A 24,012-nucleotide genomic window follows, 5' to 3' on the forward strand; every position below is an offset into this window, starting at 1 on the left:
TTTTTTTTTTACCCCTCAGGTTTCTTTTGCAGCTTGGTTATAAGTTCTTTCACATGGGACTTACTAACATCTGTACTATTTTAAGACCAGATTTAGAAAACTAAAATCAAATTTGGAGGTCTCAGGTTTATGTGATAAAAGACCATCAGATTTTAAACTTCCAGAGTCTGGACTCACACTCCCCAAACCTTTCAGAGAGATCTATTACTCAGTGTAGCCTGGCTGACTTTCTTAAGTGGTGCTATCCCTTGGGGTCTCCAGTTTTCCTGTGTGAGGTGAGAGCTGCTAGATGAAAAGTGTGTCCAAAACAGGGTGGAAAAGCCGAACTCTCAGAAAAATGTGGGACACTTGCTAAGGGTGTGCTTCTTGGCGTGTTCTGTGTAGCCTGGACTTTGCAACTTCTTAACTCCCAAATTCACTGTTTCTATTCCTGCTTCCAGAGCTTCCCAGATGACTCAGTGGTAAAGAATCTGCCTGCCAAGCAGGACACCCAGGTTCGATCCCTGGGTTGGAAAGATCCCCTGGAGAAGGAAATGGCAACCCACTCCAGTATTCTTGCCTGGAAAATCCCATAGACAGAGGAGACTGGTGAGCTACAGTCAGTGGGGTCGCAAAGAGTCAGACGTGACTTAGCGACTTAAACAACAACTCCCACTTACAGATTTTAAATTCAGGAACCCGGGGCAAGATGGCAGTGGTGCCTTCTTTGTATATCCCAGCAATGGGGTAGTCTTTGTATACTCCTGAGTTTTTTTCTTTTTTTGCATTTGTTCATTGTATTATGTTAAGCAGCGTCAGGTTTTTATTTAGTTAACTGTTGTTTTATGTTTTATGATTTCATTACACACAGAAAGTAGGAATCATTTGAACTTCAGCACTCTGCTCACAGGCCAGCAGGCCAGAAAGCTTTGGGGTAGATGGTGGTTGATGAAGAGGGCAAGGGCAAGAGATTTAACAGAAGGCACAGGTATGAGAACATGATCTGAGCATACATTATCTTCAAGTTCTCCAAGACTTGTGATTAGAATTGGTATACATTTTCCAAGTTTCTCTTAGGGAAAACATTTGTACAGTTACTCTGTCACATATCGGTGCTAGGGGGAAGGGCAGAAGGGAAAATATAATTTGGAATCTTTGATTTTTTTCATATTTTCAAGTTCCTAAGGTTCTTTGGCTGACATCGTCACTGTCTATTAAATATTAGTGAGTTTAAAAAATCGACGGCACCATTCCCATAAAGCAGTTTATTTTTTTTATTCTTATAGGGCACCCATCCTGTTTGAAATTTTGTCCTGAATTAACAACAAATGTAAAGGCCTTAAGGTGGCAGTGCATCGAATGCAAGACGTGCAGTGCATGCAGAATCCAAGGCAAAAATGCAGTAAGTATGGCTCTCAATATCCATCTCCAGGTAAATTGTTAGCTTTCAGTGTTAAGGCCTTTCATTTTTGTAGATCGCTGCTATTTTCTTTTTAAGTGTATAGGTGCGTGTGATACCAAATTTCAGTAGGGATCGTGGTGCCGCTTTATCTTATTTTATTATTGTTAACCAGATAACAAAAGAATTTGTGGCCTTTTACAGTTGATTTCAGTCTCAATTAGTCTCTAATATGCTACATTACAGGATAATATGCTTTTCTGTGACTCCTGTGATAGAGGATTCCATATGGAGTGCTGTGATCCCCCACTTTCCAGAATGCCAAAAGGTGAACCTTTAAACCTATTAAAAAATGTGCTTTATTAGGTACACATTAGCCTAGTCCTAATGTCTGACAGCTCAGGAGTATATAGATTCTTTAAGCATTTTTTCATCCCTCCCACCTTCCTTATACTTGTGGGTTTAGTACAGGTTGTGAGCAGAGAAGTGTAAAAGTTTATAATTTGGGGGTAATGTATATAATAAATACTGTAATTCGGACACCCGACTAAAAAGATGATTCTTCTCTTAAAACCACTCCCCATTAGAATAAATTTAGACTAGGTCGGTTAAAAGTTTAGAGTTTTCTCCATGTTGTTCAGTAGAGTGTTCAGAGGTAAAACATTACTTGTTCTCGATGATGGTGATAATGATGACCCCAAAAAAGTCCTATAACAGGAGCCATTACCATATTCTTGGCCATTCGTTGATAATCTTGAACATGAAGATCTGAACCATCTTACATGGGTATATCCATATAGAATATGGATTTTCTTCTCTGTTTATTGAGTAGTCAGCCAAGTTTAGCCTTCTTTTTCTCATATGATAGTATATTGAACGTTATAAATAGCTCTGCCTTCTTATTACAAAGTTTATACATTTTCATTGTGAAAAATTTAGAAAATACCGATTGACAAAAAGGAATGGAAAGAATAATCAATTAGAAATTCCTTCCCTGCCCCACCCACCCTTTTAAAAAGAAATGGAAAATTCTGTACATGTTTATGGTTTTTCCCTCTTAACAATAGATTCTCATATTCCCACATCATTAAATATTCTCCCAAAGATAGTTTTTAATGAATGTGTAGAATTCCGTAGTATATAGAGCCGAGATTATAAACATGATGACTGTGGGCCACAGAAATGTTTTATTGAGACTTCTCTTAACTGTGTAACAGAAGATCTGGTACTATATTTAAAGATTTTTGAATTTGAATTTGCCAGTACTCCATTCTGCCTCAGTCTCACTGCTACCTGTTGCTTTACATTCCAGCTTGCTTCAGTCACATATATTATACCTGGGTGGTTCCTGAACATAACTGATTTTGCAACCCCATATTTAAAAAAAAAAAATTTAACCAATTTCATCTAGTGAATATTACAAATATTTCCAATTTTTTCATCAACAATTATTGCCTTAAGATAAATTCCTCAGGGAGGAATTTCTGGATTGAAGGCTATGTCCATGAAAGGTCATGTTAGTTTTCAGGCCAGCCAGCAGTGTATGAGAATACCTGTTTCCCTGTATGATCAACACTCACCATTACTATATTTCATTGAATCTAAGACACACATTTTTAAAAAACATTTTAACATCTTTGAAATCAGATGCATCTTGTAGTCATAAATAGCTTAGATTCAATGTAATACAGTGTTACTGTTTAAAATTTTTACCAATTAGAGAATAGAAAAAATATGTCTAATAATTATTTTCTTTAGTGAAATTGAACATTTTTTTGTGTTTGGTTATTGGCTGTTTGTATATCATCTTGTAAAGCACCTGTTTTTATCCATTAATCATTTTTCTATTAGGGGTTTTCACCTTTTTCTTACTGACTTGCAGAAGCTCTTTATATTTTCATGTAGTCAAATCCATGAATCTTTTCTTTATGGCTTCAGTCTTAAGTGTCAGTCGTGCTTAAATTATGTAAAATAGCCATGTATTTTTCCTGGTGCTTATAACATTTAATTTTGTCACATAATGTTCATCTGCCTAGAATTTGTGTTTATAAAAGATAGGAAGTAATTATTTTCCTTCCAGATAGACTTCTATTTGTTCTAGCACCCCTTTCTGAATCATTTCATCCTTTCCCCACTGATTTGAAATATGACTGTTATGATATGCTAAACCTCTCCGTTGTTCTGGCCTTTTAGTTCTTATCATTGACCTGCTTCCATATGCCACACTTCAAATTATTGTAGCTCCACAGTACTTAAACGTTTTAAGTTTTCACTTTAAAAACTGTATGTTAGAATTATAACTTATTTAGTATAGAAAATTCCCAAAAAGAGATGATAAAACAAGTATTTTTTTCCTAGAAGTTCCAGTTGACTTAAAAATGTTTCGATTGACTTAAAAATGTCTCCCTTAAATCCAAAAATATATAATATCTGACAAGACTGGGTTTTCACGTGTGTGTACGTGGTGGAGGGAGGCTTGGTGACATGTTGGGCAAAACCTTATTGGAAGACTTCTCAGATGGGTCAGCCCTCTGCTCTCATCACCTTGACCCTGGGAAAACTGACCTTTAGTGACAGCTTCCTGAGCAGAATGACAAAAGGGAACGATCCACCTTCTAGGGTAAAGTTCTGCGTACAGGCATCCTTGGGCAGCTTATTACAGCTGCACTTTATATTTCATCTCTCTCCTAAAATGAAACATTAAAATATTTTTCTCATATATATATTAATTCAGGGATGTGGATTTGCCAAGTCTGCAGACCAAAGAAAAAGGGAAGAAAACTACTTCATGAGAAAGCTGCACAAATAAAACGACGATATGCAAAACCCATTGGACGACCGAAAAATAAATTAAAGCAACGATTGTTGTAGGTTGAGATCTTATCAAAAAAAATCTTTTATGTTGTGCTTTAAAATACAGTTGATTGTAACCCCCTTAGATCCCATTAACTTTTTAGCATCATTTTTACAAACTCAAGGGATGAGGAATATTTCTTCTTTTGCATAAGCTGTAGAAATCTTTTTGAAAATAACATTTAAAATTACAGTTGGCATTTTGAGGTCTTCTGTTGCCAGTATCTGTGATGCTTAGTGACATTTTTCAAGCAGCAGGACAGAAGCAGAATATAAGAATTGGAAACACTCATTGTGCCTACTTTATTACTGGCTGAGCATTAAAAGAGCTTAATTATATACATATTTTTATAGGAATTTTTAAAACAAGAGAGGGATTTGTTCACATCTATAATGACTCTCTTTTGTTACCCCAGATAACATTTTAGAAAAATACTCGTTTCTGGTGCTAATGTAGTATTACAACTTTTTAAGATCCCTTTTATGAAATAGAAGCTTCTGAGAAATCTGCAAATGACTGTCCTAATGTTTGCCTCCAGAGAGTTAGACAGGACCATTTGGTATGTGCACATGTATACAAACATATAGACAAAATAATATATTTGCAGTAGCATGCAGTCCTATTGTATTGGCCAAAAAATTCATTCGGGTTATTGCATACCATCTTAGGGAAGATCCAAACGATATACTTTTTGGCCAACCCAATGCTATGTTAGCCCCATTTCCTCTAGCCTGTGGCCATGTGGTTGCCATTAAAGCCAAATAGAACATTTAGCTGGAATTACTGGAGAAGTAGAGAAAAGAGTTGTAATGAGTGTGTTTGTTTTTTTAACCCATGTAGAATATAGAACTGAATATCAGCATTAGGTAAGGTGTTTAGAAATGAAATCTGTAGACTTGCATATCTGAAGCAGCTGTCTGTAAGACCATTGCCTTTCTCTTTGGGCTTAGTGAAAGGGTCATTGCAATGTAGAAATGAACAGGAACTCTACACACAGTGAACAAACACCAGGTGTCTTACTTGCTTACTCTCCCCTCTCCCTTAGTTTTATCTGGAGCAATTCATTTTATTATTACCTGGTCTCAGGAAAACAGGATCCTCCTGCACTTCTATCTCCCAAAGGAGAAGTAGAAAATGCATGCTCCTTTCTAGAGTGTTTTGTGAAACTTTATGAAAATCTTCTAACTGGTGGCCATTCTAATGTGGAATTTGTGTTAATTTGTAGAGGCAAACATGAAACATATTCATGAATAAAATCTTTCATATTAGCATCACTTGAAGTAGGAATTACGTGTTTTTGCGTTCATCCAGTGTTAAGCATTGTTCTTGAAATGGGACTGTATCCTCAGGGCCCAATTTAAAAAACTGAATTAGGATATAAACTTTCTAAACAAAGGACACAGCTGAAAATTACATCTGGCACCAATCCTAACTTTTTGTTTGTCCAAAATTGTCCTTTGAGCTTAGGAATTTTTAAGACAGTCTGGGGAGTTTTCCTTTTTACATGCTTTATAAGCATATTATCCTTTCTGGGCAATCGATTCCAGATACAGTCCAAATGTAACATTCTGATGCAAAACGTTTTATCCTGGATGAGTTGTTTACTGGTGACTCTCAGTGTGACACTCGAGATCTCCAGCTCTAACCTGATTTGGCTGACTCGGTGGCTTTGGGCGAAGCTCTTGGCGGTTGAGCTGCTTCAGATGGGCCTTAGTAGCTTGCTCCATAGACCTACGCCAGCCTCCCCTTTAGGGCGACTGCTGAAATTGTTCATCAAATCTCTATGTACAGGATAACCACTAAACTATGCTCTTCTTTTTGTAATTACTTAAGATATTTTTATAATTTAAGATCATATCATTTTCAGGCTTCCATTTCTTCATTACTAGCCGTCAGCTCAACTGATAATTTTTAAGGTCCGTTCTCGGGCCCCAGCACTGCCATAATTCACATGCACATGTTTCTGTTGTATAAAATTCTACTGCAAAACGGGTGGCTTTCCAAGCCCTAGCCTGAGGCGAAGGCAGGCAGCTGCCGTTCCTGTAGGCAGCTGTGCTAGCAGAGTGACCTCCAGTCTCCATTGAGCACACAGCTGTATGAGCAGAACCAGCATCACAGGAACTGAAATAGCAGTCAGAACCAGTGTGTAAAGATTCTGATGCCAGGTGTCTGATAATGACCATGGTAAATGTGCTGCTTCTCCACCAGACTTTCCATGTCATGTCTGACCCGCTGTAGCTTTTCTTTAACCATTTCTTCAGTTTTTTGCTATTGTTGTCCTTTTTTCAGCAATATTTTATGCTGCAATTAATTGTCTCCTCTACTTAGAGAGTATTATTGGTTATCTTATCATCCTAAGCATAAAATTCTAAGAGGAAGAGGGTATTTTTTTAATGTTTACTTTAAAAAAAAAATTAATTTATAGTTAATAACTAAATTCTGTTTCTATAAATTTTCCATTGGAGTTAAAATTGCTTCTAACTAGAGATTATATAAGTTTCTTCTTGCACTTCTAGATAATACTTATGACTTCTTTCCTTTAATACTTTTTTTTTTAAAGGCATTTCAGAAAATCACAATTATGTATCATGACACAAGGGGTAACATTTTTTTATTTAATTATAATGAAACCATTGGGTGATCTTTTAATCTCCTCAAAAATTTTCTTACTTATAATCCCCTTGGGTCCACATGATTCTTCCAGTACCTGTTGGACAGGCCCTGGCAGAATCATGACTTGCTAGCGTAGTGGCTGCAACAGAGAAAAGCACCTCAGTGAAGGCACACACACAAGCAGGGCTTTAGGGTCACAATTCAGTTTTTTAAGTTTAAGCCCGTTGACTGCATCTAGTTGCTATAAACTTGTGTTAGATACCTTTATAATTTTATTATTAAATGCTGATACTATTCTCTAAATTTTTGCCTAGGTCTGTAACCAGTGATGAAGGATCCATGAATGCATTCACAGGAAGGGGGTCACCTGGTAGGGGTCAAAAGACTAAAGTCTGTACCACACCTTCATCCGGTCATGCTGCATCTGGGAAGGACTCAAGCAGCAGATTGGCTGTTACAGACCCCACTCGGCCTGGTGCCACCACCAAAATCACCACCACCTCCACCTACATTTCTGCCTCTACACTTAAAGTTAACAAGAAAACCAAAGGGCTCATTGATGGCCTTACTAAGTTTTTTACACCATCACCTGATGGTCGCAGATCACGAGGTGAAATAATAGACTTTTCAAAGCACTATCGTCCAAGGAAAAAGGTCTCTCAGAAACAGCCATGCACTTCTCATGTGTTGGCTCCAGGTACCACACAAAAGCTAAAACCTCCACTTTCTTCACTCCCACCCCCGACCCCCATCTCTGGTCAGAGCCCCAGCTCACAAAAGTCCAGCACTTCTGTTTCTTCTACCTCTCCTCAGAGTTCCTCCAGCCAGTCCAGCGTGCCCTCCTTTAGCAGTCTTACTAATAACAGCCAGCTGAAGGCACTCTTTGACGGACTCTCTCATATCTATACCACTCAGGGACAGTCTCGCCAAAAGGGACACCCAAGTTATGCACCGCCTAAACGTATGCGTCGTAAAACCGAATTCCCTCTCACAGCAAAGTCTAAAGCCCATTTCTTTGGAAAAAGAGATGTTAGAAGTAGGTTTATTTCTCACTCCTCCTCCTCTAGCTGGGGGATGGCTAGAGGGCGTATTTTTAAAGCAATTGCTCACTTCAAGCGAACAACTTTCCTTAAAAAGCACAGGATGCTAGGCAGGTTAAAATATAAAGTGACCCCTCAGATGGGGACCCCCTCACCAGGGAAGGGGAGCTTGACAGACGGAAGGATTAAACCTGATCAGGATGATGGTAAGCAAAAGGTCAAAGCTCCAACCAAACCTGCGTCCCGTCCCTTTCTCCCCAACCCCCGGAAAAAAAACAATCAATCAATTCCTATTTGTCACATAGGTCTTAGCTATTTCTCTTGTTCTCAACTTCACTTTCATACAGAAGCAGTGAAACTTTGACCTTTTTCTAATGCTGACTAAACCTCCAAAACATTGTTTTTTCAACTAATACTCTCCCACTCTGGTGATTTCCTTCCATTTGTAGTGACACTAGGGCCCCCCCAGATGCCGTCATAGCGTTGCTTATGGCGCTGTGGTCCCGCATGAGCAGCCCCTGTCGCGCTTCCGCCACGCTCCTCCCCGCGCCACCTCTCCAGCCACAGCGCTGTGTGGCCTCGTGCTGTCCGCGCTTCCGGCAGCGCGGACGTCGGCTCCTCGTTTCCCTCTGTCCATTGCTTTCTCATGACAAAGTTCATCCTGCTTCCTTCTCAACAGAGCCTGATCTGTGATTCTGTGATGTGTGCTTTTTTGGATGTGAGTGTGTCTGTGTGTGTATTCACCTCAGGGAGAAAACTGATTTCATGATTTCATTTAACAAATTGGCCCGTTACATTTGGTATCCTTTATATAAAACAAAAGCCAAACTGTGTCATTGGGACAGAATGATAGATTTTATTGTCTCAAACATGATCATGGGAATTCTATACCTAGACATTGATATGCCTTCTAATCTTGGTTGAAAACTGTGATTTTGCTTTGTATTGCTCTTACTTTCCTGCGTTTGTTTACTGAAGCTATAAGAAGATGACAGTGATAATTCAAATAATTTGGGTACGGCAGGGAAAAGGTACTGCTGGATCTATGAGTAGCGCTTAGACGTAAAAGCTTATAAAGCTTTAAAAAAAATAAAATTCCCTATTTGCCCACTGTGCTAATTTGGTACCATTTTGGTAATTATATGGTGGTTATTCATGATGCAAGTCAGTAAATACACTTTCTGCTGGTTTTAAATGACAGATACGGAAATCAAAATAAGCATCAAACAGGAAAGTACAGATATAAATGTGATTGGAAACAAGGATACCGTTACTGAAGAGGATTTGGATGTTTTCAAGCAGGCCCAGGAACTGTCTTGGGAGGTAAGGCCAGGACACTGCATTCCAGAAACTAAGATAATATATGACTTTTGTATCTGACTGTTGTGAAATTAACTGCCTTGATTTTATAAAGAATCCCCTTCAAAATCCTTTGTGGTTCTTTAACTGCTACTATCATTTCTGTTAACTGTACATTCAAAAGTTCTGTCTTTGAGTTGTCTTCACTCTCACAAGTTGGTAATGGCTCAGCTAGTCTCACAAAATAGGCCAGAGTAGCAGTTGTTGAGGCAGATTTTGAAAAATGCTCCTGGTGGCTCAGCGGATAAAGCATCTGCCTGCAGTGCAGGAGACCCAGGTTCGATCCCTGGGTTGGGAAGATCCCCTGGAGAAGGAAATGGCAACCCACTCCCGTATTCTTGCCTGGAGAATCACATGGACAGAGGAGCCTGGCAGGCTAGAGTCCATGGGGTCCCAAAGAGTCAGACACGACTGAGCGACTTCACTTTCACTTTCTAGGGGTAAAGGAATAGATTTCTAATTATTCTTGCTTAAATTAAGAAAATAGCCCTTTTAAATAGCTCAGTGAAAGAAGAAATCACTTTTAAATTGACCGGTGCTTCTTCCAGCTCAGACGGCCAACAATACGAAAAACGTCTCCTGATTTTAACTCCTGGGCATTGGTGAAGACAATATTATGTTGCATGATCAGTTGTAATTACTTTTATTTTCAATATCCAGTAATTTCTTTTAAATGATTTCCCTAAGATAGTAACTCTACTTAGCTTATTTTCACCAAAACGTTGAAAGGAAGGGCTATTGGACTTGTCAGAAACAAATTTATTATGGATTGTGAGTTTTTCTGTTAGTAGACCACATTTAGCAGCCGACTCATTGGAAAAGACTGATGCTGAGAAAAATTGAAGGTAAAAGTAGATGAGGGCGGCCTAAGATGAGATGGTTAGATAGCATCACTGACTCAGTGGACATAAATTTGAGCAAACTCCAGGAGATAGTGAAAGACAGGAAACCCTTGCATGCTGCAGTCCATTGGGTCACAAAGAGTCAGACACGATTTAGCAGCTGAACAAGATCACATTCTCAGGGCACGATATTTATGGATCGATTACCTACTCTACCTCACTTCCTTTTGTGGGGAGTAGGGGTCTGTCTGAAGGTTCTTTGAACTTTGAACTAAAACTTGAAGTTTTAGTAGAAACCACTTGGACTAAATATTTGTGCTTATTTCTCCTTGAGGGGCCATTGGATATTTCCATTCCTCATTCTGCATTCTTTGTAGTGTTTTTCCCTTTGGCTAAAATAAAATATATCCCATACCCTCACCACCACCCACCCAGCCACCCCCGCCCCCCAGTCACTGAGATTTGAAGTCCTTAAATATTACCACTTTGGGAGATTGTATCTGGCATTCATATTTAAACATGATGAACAGCAAGAAATTACCTGAAAGTTACTGCTAAACCTAAAGCCTGTTCTATCCAACCCAGTAACCCTGGCTTTTCCATTCAAGAACATGTCTTGGCTGTGTCAGGCACTGGGCTAGATCCTGGGAATGTCCCGATGAATCAGGCAGGCAAAGTTCTAACCTCCTGCATGAGTGTAAAAGGAGATGGGTGTCAGACTGCAGACTTCAAATTGGTTATTTAATTACAGTTGGGGTAAATGTTACTTGGTGGAGAAATAGGAACTGTTAACAGTGTGACAGTGTGTAATAGCTGCATCATCTTAGAATTTCCTCAGATTTAATACACTATAGCAGATTATTGACTGTTCATAGACATTTGTATGTTTTAACAGGTACTCACTTTTTTCCTATATTGGTAATACTGTTTCTTAAGAGTGTTTATATATGAATATGATACAAAGTTGACTGTTGTTTCACAAGGGCCTATAATGTTTTTTTCAACAACATGAAAATTCACAATTATGGTTAGCGTTGGTAGATTTTCATATCCATTGGTAAAAGAACCAAAGTGTAAGTGAAGAAATCCTCTTCTGAGACTTCTATTTTGTTTTCTTTCTGACAGAAGATAGAGTGTGAAAGTGGAGTAGAAGACTGTGGCCGGTACCCTTCTGTAATAGAATTTGGGAAATATGAAATCCAAACCTGGTACTCCTCGCCTTACCCACAGGAATATGCAAGGTAATGGAATAAGCCTGGCGGGTGTGCAGCCTTGACGTCTCACACGTAGGAAGGAGCCCTCTAAAACTGAAATTAGGTGATTTTTTAAGACGTAAATTTTGAGTGTCAATTTCAGGTGTTTCCAAAACTATTACATTTGTCAGCACCTTATAGCAGTCATTGTTCTCGATAAACACTGTATGCTCCTTAGTTACACCATTGTTGTAAATTTCGTCTTTAAACTTCCAGTCCATTTTTTTTTCGCTCTTGATTAACTGGGGAAATATTGTTTGTGTAAGAAACCAAATCAAGAAAAAAAAAATGTAGCCATTGTAAAGTATTTGGTAGTTTCTTCTTGGTTGCCTTTTGCATTTTCCTAATTAGGCCTGTTAGTTTTATCTCGTGATTTCTGGCATTTTATTGTCAAGTATTCTTTTTTTTTTTTTAACGTAAATTAGAACAAAAGACCTGGAGGAGGAATTGGCAACCCACTCCAGTATTCTTGTCTGGAGAATCCCATGGACAGAGGAGCTTGGCGGGCTACCGTCCACAGGGTCGCAAGAGTCAGACACAACTAAAGCGGCTTAGCTCTTAGCATGGGTAGCAAGAGAAGGGAATGTGGAAGAAAATAGGTGGGAGTGGGTAGCCTTCAGAGGCTTGACTTTTAGAGCCATCTGTGACTAACTTGCTAAAAATGAAGACAAAATAATGGTACTAGGATTTTCTTTTGTCCTGAACTAAGATTAGCTGTGAAATTGTCTTGAATTAATGTATCTAAAAATGGGTGTTTTGTGAACAGATTTTTTTTTTCCTTCAGGTATGTCAGGGCATACTTCATTAGTATCTTCTCAAATGCTTTAGCCTGCAAAGTTTGGTAATCACAAATTTACTTTTCTTCTAGAATAGATATCACCCTTTTCTCTTTCTCATGGGCATCTGCCCAGTCATCTAACTGGAGAAAATGGGGAGGATTTCTAGAAGTTAAGTGGGAGACTAAGAGTCAGGGGTTTTGGTTTCTGCTCCCAGTTTATATTGCTCAGCTCCGTGTTCCTAAACAGTTTTTGAAAAACACCAAACACCAATGAGCTTTTATATGTATGGATAATCATAAGTCATGTTGTTCTGAGAGCTTTGGATACATTTTGTATATGAATCCAAGATTTGAGATTTCCATGATGAGTCTGTCTAGTTCTCCCCAAAACCCTTCTCCCCATGTTTATATCCCAAAGCCCTTGAGAATGCTTCCAGGCATTCTCTTTTAAATACAAGTAGTGTCCACCTAAGCACAGCAGGGCACTGGTTAACAAAATGGTATCATTTCTAAGGAGGAGAAAAACTCAGCAGACGTGAGAAAGCTGATTGTCTAATGTTACTCAGAGTCAGTGGAATTGGTAGGAACAGATAAGGTCATTTGACTTGACTGCATTTAGTGCTTTAGATTGTGTATAACTGATAGTAACCTTAAAGTTACCTCATCCATAAGAAATGGAGACAGCTAAATTCTAGGACTTCCCTGTCTTATAAGTACACAGATCACTTTAAAAATAATGAGTTCACTTCTCTCTGAAAAGATTTGTTATCATTACACACCACTGATTATATGTAATATTGAAATCATGACATTAAGTGTGAAATTTGAAAAATATACATGGATGACAGGATGCCATTGTTTTTAGAGTCATAGTTCCAAGTCTGAAAACCTTTTTTCTGTAGGACATTTCTAAGGAAAGAAATGATTTTTTGCACAGTAAAGACAGCAAATACTATCAGATTGAAAAAATAATGTGAAGTTTGTACGTTCTGTCTACTACTGGCTTTCTTTTTCCTTTTTAAACTACTTCTTTCAGATACTATTATACCGCCTTTGTGTGGCTTAGAGAGAATTGAACAATGTTTAATATTTCCCCCTGAAAGGAATAACCAATCAGATTATATTCTTTGGTTTTAAAATTTCAACAGATTACCAAAGCTTTACCTGTGTGAATTCTGTCTTAAATATATGAAAAGTAAAAATATTTTATTAAGACACTCAAAGAAATGTGGATGGTTTCATCCTCCAGCAAATGAAATTTACCGAAGGAAAGACCTTTCAGTATTTGAGGTAAGCATGTGTAAATAAAAAACTCAGCATTAGAAACCTAGTGCTTCTAATTGTTGACTATGTACTGATTTGTTCATAGAAGGTACAATGTTTATTCAATTTTGGCACTGAAATTCAGACTGCTTTTTCAAATATCTCCATATTTTGAAGTGTTTTTCTAACCATGTTAAGCAACCTTTGAGATCGATGATGAATTCCTACTTCATCACATTAACTTTTTTGTCTTCTCCCAAATCCCTGTCTGCACCAGATATATTCACCAGTGAATTTATGATCTCCTTAGCTCTTTGTAAATTCTACTCTCTTTGGCAGGAGAAATTAGCTTTGTTCAGCAGCTCCAGCCAGTGTCTGGCAGGTGCTCACTCTTCCAGGGAATTGAGCAGCTGTACATATCTCCTCAATACACAACCACCTGTGTTTCCATCCACTTCTTGGCAGGGTGGATAATCCTTTTGGTGAGACCTCAGCAGATGTTGGGACTCCCTCCCTTCCCAGTCTGGGTAGGTGGCCACCCCTGGAGAACTCTGCTGTTCACAGGAAGCCCGTGTGGCCATGTGTCTGTTATTGTGTGTTCTTGAAGACATGTTGTGTTTTCAGAAGTGATTTAGTAGCAGAAGATCTTTGCCGGTATATCGTGTCATTGTTTGATCATGTTTTGTTGTCAGTTTCAGGGATCCAGCTTAGCTGAGTCACTTGTTCCTTGAAGAGTCCATGCCTTTCTTTGCTATTATTGCCTATTCACAGGCCTTCTCAGTTCTCTTACTCTGGTTGACCACTTCCATCACCCTGCCTTATTATCCTTTCTGTTACACATCTCAGTCATTGAGTTCATTCCTGAGTGCTCAGAACAAGCCTTCCCTGCACAGCAGATATGAGCTCCTCTTTCTCCGAAATAGTTTTACTTTAGGGTTCTCTTTTTCGGAGTTGTTCAGATTAGAAATTTATTATTCTACCCCCACATTTCTCTATAATTCTGGTCTGTAATGTCTTGCATTGAATTTAATGTAGGGGAGGGTCATGCCTAGGTTTCTCTCTTGGATCAGGCTCCCTGTCTCAGACAGTCTTGGGCCCATTGCTTTTTCCCAAGACTCACCAGAGAAACACGTGTATTGTGTCTTATGATCTTTCTGAAGCCCCTCCTCCTGGTTAAATCAGGCTCTCTTGGCAAGCTTGAAGGGAGAAGGGTTTTGTTGCTGGGAAGATTTGATGTGTTAGTCCTTACTAAACGGGAGGCACAAGGTTTCTCACCCTGGGGGCTGTTTACGTTTTGGGCTGGATGATTCTTTGGTATAGCGGGCATTGTAGGATGTTTAGCAGCATCCCTGGCCTGTACCCACTAAATGCCAGTAGCACCAAACGCCCTCCAGTCAGAATATCCAGACAGCCAATGTCTCTTGAAGGACAAAATCACCCACAGTGAGAACCACTGGGCTAAAGGGAGAGGCAGATGCCCGTTGCTGTCCTGTTGTTCATCCTGGGATGCTAACAGGCCAGCCCCAACCAGTTGAGACAACAGAGCTGTTCTCAGTTGAAGCTTAATTAATGAATGTCACAAGTTCAACTTAACTGTTGGCTCCTTCCTTGATGCCTTGGAAGCTTTCTTCTAACCAAAATAAAATGAAAATCAGTGTCTCATTGTTTCTCAAAGGACAGAACACATTGTTGGCTTTAAGTAATTGTTAAATAAATCAGCATAACTCTGCCAGAGGGGGTGAACCTCTCATAAATCCAGGAAAAGTCTTCTCGGGGTAAGAGAATCAATCTTGTTAGGCTAATGAGAATGCTCTAATTCAGGGTAGGTACTTTGGGACCATACATAGATAAGAAGGGAAAAATCAGAAGCAGATCTGTAAATTTTTTATTCATAAAAATAATTGAAGGAATTGGATTGGATAAGTGCCAAGGTCCCTATTTTAGAATCTGAGTTAATACTAAGAGTATAGCATGTGGGAAACTTTTGTCTTTGCAGTATCCTTAGTAACTTATAAAATAAATGAATAATAATCACAGATTACTACTTTCCTATCTTTTCTATATCCCTCTTGAAAGCATGTCATTTTAGACTTTTCACAACTGGTAAGACTTTTCAGCGTTGTCATCTCTCTATTTTTCTGGTTCAGGGATACATACATCTTTGTCTTTCCTTTTTGTAATATACTACCATTTCCAAAAGGACCATACTCCCAAAAACTTACTTTAATTAAAGAGAGAATTGTATCCTCTGTGCCTGTTGCCCATATTTGATCATGTTGCCATGTGTGGGACCTAGGTATCATCCAAGGGAAATGGTTATATGAAGTCTAAAAATAATCTGTGCATTATGAGAACTGGTGTGGTCCACAGGAGACTCAAGAATGATCAAGTTCATTGTCCAAGAGCTCTGGTTAGCAAATATCCATTTCCCGTAAGAAAAGTGCTAGGGAAATTCTTCTTGAATCTGCTGTGCTTTCTGTTTTCAACAAGTAACTACATTTGATCAACGAAATTGGCATCTATGCCTCGCCTCCTGTCTGTAACCATCAGTGTCACAGCTTGATTCTTTTATTTTGAAGAGAAGTAGACTGTAATCATGGTACTCACTGTAGGTTAAAATTCATCTCACTTTCTCTGTAAGTATTCCCAACATAGAAATTTTATCTTTTCCAATTATATTTAAAATGATGCTTGGGATAAAACCAAAATGGAAGCCTCTTTTGTGCATCCACGTCTCTGAGGAATCAGAATAATATAGTTTGTTTTATTTTTATGTGAAGCCCTTTGGAAACAACATAAAGTTTAACCGACTCAAGCAGCATTTTGATTGGTTTACGTTTCTTTAATTCAGGTTTACTTGGTTCAAATAGAGAAGGCATGCCTACTCATTTTTTTAGTTGTAATAAATAGTAAATAAAAATTACTCCTTTGTTAGCAATGTGTGGCCTTTCTTCAGGAAGTGTAAAGAGAAATTTAAGCTGCCTTAAATTTACCCCAATTTAAGAGAAAAGGTGGAATTCTGATTTGCCAAATGACAGCTATTTTCTGGTGAACTTTCTTGGTTAATGGAGTGTGTTAATTGTTTAGTTTGGGATTTGAAAAAATAAGTATATGCTTTCCAAAATACCATATAAAAGAAACAGTTTTATATTGAGTGGTATTTTTATGTTAAATAATGTTGTCTGTTTCTCTTTGCTAGGTTGATGGGAATATGAGCAAAATTTATTGCCAAAACCTTTGCTTGTTAGCCAAGCTCTTCCTGGACCACAAAACATTGTATTATGATGTCGAGCCATTCCTTTTTTATGTCCTTACAAAAAATGATGAAAAGGGCTGTCATCTGGTTGGATACTTCTCTAAGGTAAAACAAGAGCCAGTATGACCTTCATTTTCTTTTTCAGAATGTTTTTGGTAGAGTCCAATTCTTCAAACAGGGCCTTTTTATGACTCTAATTTGAATAAATGACATGTTTCTGAAAAGCTCAGATTCTTATTCAGAGCTCATTAAGAAAAACACACACACAAAAACCATGAGCATTGTGCCTAGGAAGTGTGTAAAAGACCTCAGCACTGTTAGCTGTGTTGACTGTCAGCATTCACGTAATGTTATAATTGCTGCCTTGCAGACCACCTAGCATCTTTCATTTTCTAAATTTTAAGCTTAGTGCCCCTTTCCTCCTAAGTGGTATCAACATGAAGGTTTCAGTATAATGTAGCATTTAAAAGATAATTCTCTTTTCTCCTTGTTGCATTCCCTCTGTGGTCTTCAGTATCTCAGTGAGTTGGAACATTGGCATTTGGACAGTTAAGCTGATATAATGGCTGGTTTTACTCTTTCGTCTGTTACTCTCTGTGCTATTGTTTTAAGATCTGAAGTAGCCTCCTCTTTAGAAAGCCTAAGGATCTCCAGCTATTAATATAGGGGAGCCCTTGACATATTGAGTGGCCATAGTTTGTCTTTTTCACGTGGTTCAGAGCAATTATCTCACATTCTTCTGTTCAAAGGCTTCTGAGATACATTAACTTGTATGCAATAAAAGGAATCTGAGTTTGGAGATACTTATCAGGCTAACCTTAAATTTTCTTAGGTACTTAGGAAATAGTTTAATATGCCAGAATGGTAATTATAAGATTTCTAGGGCAGAATATAAATGCTCCAAATCCTATAGCTTATTTATTTTATGATATATGTTTACATATTAGGTGATAAGTGAATTTTAATTAATCTACTATTGCATAATGGAACACCTAATGGAATTGTCGTTTTCATGGAAGGTCAAAACTTTGCATACAGAAGTTTTTCTAAATTTAAGAAACAACCCAGAGACCATAAACAGAAACAGGAATAAGTGACAGCACTCATGGGAAACGGCCTCACCATTTTAATCCATGTATTTGGTAAAGCTCTAAAATGAAAAAGAAGACTGTTAAATTTAATAGGTTACAGATGATAGAGAATTAATACAAAGGAAAGCAATAGCTAGGAAATTTATATAATTTATAGAACATTTTACCTTCTGTATAGATGTGTCCAAAGAATTTAAAAGAATTTTTAATTTTTTCTCCAAAGAATTAAAAAGAATAATGGTCATGACTGTCCTTTCTGTTTGAAAATGGTGTTTCTTTAAATCTATCTGCATTTTAAAACAAATAGTGATGCCCATTGACATTGTTCTGCCTTATGTTGAATTGACCTCTAGGTCTTTGGTTCACAGTAACTCTTGGGGTTTGAGTCCTCTTTGTCACAGGGCACCCAACATTTTTATTTGCGTGCATGGTCAGTCTGACTCTTTTCAACCCCATGAACTATAGGGTGCCAGGCTCTGCTGTCCATGGAATTTTCTAGGCAACAATACTGGAGTGGGTTGCCATTTTCTTCGCCAAACATTTTACTTAGAACAAGCTAAACTTTTTTCATTTTGTCACTGTTTCTTTTATAGTATGGCAGCAACTGCTGTCATTTCTTACCATACTTGGAATATTAAAATATCCTTTGCAAGTGCAGTAAAAGAAAATCTAAAAAACAGCCATGCTAAAAGACTAGATGCAAATTAAGCCATATTCTAACATCTCGGTTGGAGTTTAAAGGACTGTGGCCCTTTGAGATTAAACCAAATTCTAGATGTTATAGCCAAAGGATGGCTGAGATGACCTAGAAAAGTTTAGTGTAAATCATTACATGCATATATCTTTCTAAGCATGATGACTCAAAACAGGAAGGAAAGAGGGAGCAGTTGTTTAGAGTTTAGCTGTGGTAACATGTGTTTAAAGGCAGGGGGCAAGGATGAGGGGAAAGGACCACTTTGGGGTTAGATTTCCAAAAATGCCATACAGGTAAAAATAGTTTGGAATAGAGAAAAGACTTGTGTCAAGGATGAATCCTTTAGCTCAGAGTACCCCTCATTTTAGATACAGTGACCCATTTGTCTGACTTTGCAAAACAGACTAATTATGTGAATCCTTGCCGTGGGTGCACATATCCAGTGATGGGACCGTCCGGTTTCTTAGGAAAATTGACATACAGGATTTCTTACTTGTCATTTCTTGGAGACTCCACAGACAGCTCCAAATGTGCAAAAGTTGGGAGCACATCTTTTTCACAAAGAAATCTTTAATGCTGCCCTGTAGTGTTTTTTCCTCCACCATTTCCTGTGATCTTTCAAATAGGTTCATTAAAGATCTGGGTGTTCCAAAGTAATTCTTTGATGTGGTTAGTACCATTTGTGGTTAATCTAATTTGTGGTTTATAGTTGGCCAGAGCATTCACAACCTCAAAAGCCTTTTCCAGGTCTTCTCTGTGTAGGTTTTGGCGGCTTCTATGTACTGTGAAGAAAATGTTGCTGCTCTGATGCCATAGCCCATGAACATTGCAAATTTTCCCTGAACTACAAGAACCATTTCCACTATATTCTCTCCAGTCTTCCTCCTGGTTTCAGACTGTTGGTAATATGTTGGCCTCACTTTGGTTTGGAGGCTTGGGGATTTCTTCTTGTTGTTGTCTTTTTTGTTTTGTTGTCCTTCTTTGAAATATAGATTATTTCTCCAGCGTTTTACTTTGACTGTTTATTCATAAGAGAAATGTATTGTGCAAGTCTTCCCACACAGACACTGTTTTAGTTTCACTGTGGCCTTTAGCAAGGTGCTCTTAACTGATCCCGCTGGGTGACTCTCTGGATCTTCCCCCATCCCCTCTGCCCATCTCCCAGGTTGCTTGAGCATAGAAAACCTTTCTTCCATACTGTGCTGTTTCATTTGACTCACATTTCCTTGGATTCTTTATTCATATTTCATGGTGCTGACTTTCAAGAATAAAGACGTAATTGAGAGGCATGCCTGGAGTGCGTAGTTTGTTTTTGGCTGATAGTTTGATTGATTAAGATGGTCGCGTTATTCTGCTTGATCCTGACCCAACACGTCGGCTCACCTCAGTGGACCGTGGTATATGGACAGCGGCAGGTGCAGGGAATTGCCCGCTTTAGCAGCGCTCTGACATACTTGATCTGTTTCTCCTCCCCTCAGGAAAAACTTTGCCAGCAGAAGTATAATGTCTCCTGCATAATGATCATGCCCCAGCACCAAAGGCAAGGATTTGGACGGTTTCTCATTGATTTCAGTAAGTGAAGTACTGTATTTACTTTCATGATCCAGGGAGCTGATGGCTATTAAAGGAGAGCAGTACTTAAAACTTTTTTTAACCTACTTTGTTGTTTTTATCAACAGATAATGGGTTTTCTACTTATATTTACATAGGTTAGAAAATCTTCCTCAAGTGAAAAATGTATTGCTGCTCACTATTGTACTCTAGGAAATTGAGACCCCATCTCTAGCAGTGTCACCAGCTCACAAAGCCATTACCCTGAATGAACCGGCAGAATTACATTCCATTCTGTGAGGCTCATGCTCATTAGCACCAAAAGAGGCAATTATTTGTGATTAAAGCCAGAGGAAGTGTTATTTAAAAGGATTTTCAGCTTTCTGAAATTCTGCCTATAATCTTGTGCAGTACAGAGCAGAAACAGGGATTTTTCTGTTTAGAAAAACAATTCTATAGGTAGCCTATCCTTGGAGCCTCTCTAGTAGAAATAAATATCTTGTTTTGTTTGTTTCCCTTGTCTGTTAGGGAAATTACTATGGAAATGTTTGTATTTAGAGGTTGCCCAAGTAATACTTTTTATACACATTGTATCTGCTGAGTCTCCTCGATGAAAATCGGAATACTACTTTAAAGTATGCATAAAATAATGTTTAAAGAAAGTTGGTTGTTTATTTCCTCCTTTGTTTATATTAGATTGGATGTGTAAATACAGTATTATGGCTGCATTTGGAGATTTTATTCAAACTATCCGGGTAACAGGAAGACCAGGTATCTTATGATAGTAATCACTTATGACCATGTGAAAATCTGTCACTAGGAACTGTGTGCTTCTTCATTACCAGAGTTAAACTGAAAGAAGGAAAACACAGCAAATCATGTAATCTTCATAAGGTACATCAGATGCAAAACCAAAATGTAAATATACTCAAGGAAAACCACAAAGTGACATGTTGAGTCTAAATCTATATTATTAGATGTTGAAATATGAAATTTTGGGTGTAAAAAATAACTATATAGCAGTGTTGGGCTGATTTGTATAATTTATTGACATTGAAAGATGGTATTCTTCTTTGAAGTATTTTAATTGATTATTTTTATATTTTCAGATGATATTTCTAGTCATTAATTCATTACCTTAGTCTTACTCTTCTTTCTTGATCTAGTTATCCCACAAAAGGTCGTCTTACCAGAAGTTCACCATTTTATTTTACAGCCCCAGTTGTAATGTGTTCTACAGGCAAATCCAGTTGTTTTATTTTGGAGCTTTTTGTGGCCACTGTTCACAAGTTGTCCCTAATAATTTTGGGTATGCCTCGCAGCCGTTTGAGCCTTGAATTTTGGATAGCATTTGCATGCTTACAGAGTAAGGCAGGCTACTTAGTTCAGTATTCGTGATCTTCCAACAGCTAGTTCCAGCCTCTCTTTGGGGCTTTTTCATGTATTACGTTGTATATTAACCTCCATTTCCTCAAATACTTTGAGCAGGTTCCCATATTTCCATTGTCTCTGCTGGGCCTTCCTTAAATGACCACTTCCTCCTTTTCTAGCCTCAGTCTATTCAAAATCCTACCCATTGTTAAGAACTGGCTCAAGAACCTCCTTTTTATTTTTTTCTTAATTGGAGGATAATTGCTTTACAATGTTGTGTTAGTTTCTTCTACACAACCACTAAATCAGCTGTAAGTATACACACATATCTACTCCCTTTTGAGCCTCCAGCCTCTTCTTTTTGATCCCATCTCCCAGAATTACATCCTGTTTTTTTCTTGGCTTTATATCTCCGCAGTGTAGCACTTAGATTCAATTCATTCTTTTGTAGTAATTATTTGATACAAGTGTCATGCTTCCAGCTTGCTGTAAGCTCCTTGGATACCTTCTTTATATTCAGCAGGGCAGAGCACTCAGTATTCTGCATTAGATGTATTTTTGCTCATTTGAATGGAATCTCCAAAGTGATATGGTCACTGCCCATGATGATTGTCTACCTAAAGTTTAAAAGGGACTGGTACTTACCAGGTAAAAATGCAGGTCTCTAAATATAGTAGCCACTTATTTGTTCAGCATGGTCTGGTACAGAGGCCTTCTGCATAAAATAACAACCCAGGAACACATGCCAAATCTGTATGTTAACCATTTTAGTGAAAACTGTATTAGAGTCTACTCTGTTCTTTAAAACAACTAGGGAACACAGTGGAATCTATCTGGATGGCTCAAAGCCATCATGATGAATGCCATCCATTAGGGTGCAGCCAGGCAATGCAGTGCTAAAAGGTGTCATTTTAGATTTTCTCTTTCATGTACCCTTGGCATCACTGCACTGGAGTGGGTTAAGAAGTATGGTGAGTGATTTGAATAAAGCTGAAAGGGGATTGGTGCTGTTTCTTCAGAGAAGAGGAGATCAGGGGAAGAATTTTATAGCGCTCAAAGAAAATGGGGACTAGTATAAACCAAACAAATTCAATTTAAAACCAAAAAATAATTCCTTGGCTGCACACGTTTTAAAGAAGATAGAGTAGGCTGCTGCCAAAATTGATAGCCTCTCCTCGTTTGGAGTTACTTAGAATAATAGTAGATAAATATCTTTCTGTGATGATTAGATCCAGTCTTTTGCAGAAGGAGGAGATAAACCCCATGACCTCGCATAATCCTTATCGACCTTATAATTCAGAACTCAGGGCAAAACAGATAACCGGAGTTACAGATTATCTAAAATCTGCTCTGTTTTTTTTTAAGGAACCTTTTAAGGGTTAAATTTATTTTATCTCTACTTGTACATGAGCCTGAGGGTCTTGTGGTCTGGGCAGGTATTTTCAGTAATTTAAAGAAGGTTGTAAGGCATGAAATCTCTATTTGGTTTATAATAACTACTGGTTCAGGAAGCTAAAACAAGACACCAGTAGAAAGAAAGCTGTTCACTGCCCAGCTGCCCACTGGCACACAGAATTATAGACATGGGCACAAAATGATGAGTGAATATAAAGAACTGTGACTCTAAAGCTCTGAACACTGCTCTCAACAGATGGCATGGTCATCCCAGGACCAAATGCTGTCCTTGGAATAACGTTACTGTGTGTGTCTTCCTAGGACAGCTTGTCTGGGATGTGTCAGAGCAGGGCTTGCCCAGAGGTCATCTGCAGATTGGCCCAAGTGACTAAGGGCACCTACTCCCAGTCTGCTCAAAGCCAACTCATAGGTTTGTAACTCTGCCCAAAACTTCAGTCAGAAGTGGATAGCAGAAGGAGTGACTTGTCATGGGTTGAAGCTGATACTCTATTTCTCTTTCTCTCCTGCTTTCTAAGATTTCCCTCTCTCCCTCAGTTAGAGAATTTCAAAGTCCTCCCCTTCTCTGTGTCCACACACATATACATACAACTCTCCATCCACACCAGGCATCTCACAACTCCAGAGAAGCCCCCTTCCCTCAAAACTTCTGTGATTCCTGCTTCCAGGTCTCCCAGGGTGAGGCAGTAGCGTGTCTCTGCCAGGCCGTGCCCTGTCCCTGCTGCCAGAGCCCCCCAGCCGTGCGTTTCCAGCTTACTGCTCTCCCTTCAATTTTGAAGTACTCTCAGACTCAGAGGAAAGTTCCCATCTACTCCACCCCAGACCCCCAGATACTGACATTCTGTCACATTTGCTTTATTGTTCTCAGTCTTCCTCTTGCTCCCTCCATCCCCTCTGTCATTCTGTATTTCTTTTCCAGAATCATTTGAGAGTAAATTGCAGACCTGTTGCACTTTTACCCTTACCATTTCAGTGTGTTCTTTAAAAAAAGAAAAAAATGCTCTCATACAAAACCATAAATTATCAAAACCAAGAAATTAATGTTGATTCAGCATTATCTGTTATCTAATCTACCTATCTTGTTCAAATTTCAAATGTTGCCAGTTTTCACTTATGTCCTTTCCAGGGGGGAAAAAATTTTTTTTCCCCAGTCCAGGATCGCATGTTGAGTTATTATATATCTTGAGTTATTTGGAATAACACCTTAGTCATTTTTTGTTTTGTTTTGTTCTTACCTTGACATTTTTGAAGTATAC

At 38.4% G+C, this 24,012-nt stretch overlaps 1 protein-coding gene across 8 annotated transcripts in view; it reads left to right on the forward strand.

Annotated features, from left to right (window-relative positions):
* The window catches only part of KAT6B (K(lysine) acetyltransferase 6B), a 183,123-nt gene that overhangs the window by 127,059 nt on the left and 32,052 nt on the right, over positions 1 to 24,012 (forward strand). For 5 of the 8 annotated variants that reach the window (XM_010852359.1, XM_010852360.1, XM_010852358.1 and 2 more), the window contains exons 5-13: positions 1,266 to 1,381; positions 1,625 to 1,706; positions 4,113 to 4,245; positions 7,160 to 8,091; positions 9,087 to 9,208; positions 11,212 to 11,327; positions 13,266 to 13,407; positions 16,580 to 16,741; positions 19,900 to 19,993. In XM_010852359.1, coding sequence (XP_010850661.1) covers positions 1,266 to 1,381; positions 1,625 to 1,706; positions 4,113 to 4,245; positions 7,160 to 8,091; positions 9,087 to 9,208; positions 11,212 to 11,327; positions 13,266 to 13,407; positions 16,580 to 16,741; positions 19,900 to 19,993 — 1,899 coding nt within the window. Of the gene's footprint in view, positions 1 to 1,265; positions 1,382 to 1,624; positions 1,707 to 4,112; positions 4,246 to 7,159; positions 8,092 to 9,086; positions 9,209 to 11,211; positions 11,328 to 13,265; positions 13,408 to 16,579; positions 16,742 to 19,899; positions 19,994 to 24,012 lie in introns of those variants that run through there. The other 3 variants (XM_010852362.1, XM_010852363.1, XM_010852364.1) reach the window with 3 other exon arrangements.

The sequence above is a fragment of the Bison bison genome, unplaced genomic scaffold (assembly GCF_000754665.1).
Source record: "Bison bison bison isolate TAMUID 2011002044 unplaced genomic scaffold, Bison_UMD1.0 scf7180017864309, whole genome shotgun sequence".
Classification (NCBI taxonomy): Eukaryota; Metazoa; Chordata; class Mammalia; order Artiodactyla; family Bovidae; genus Bison; species Bison bison.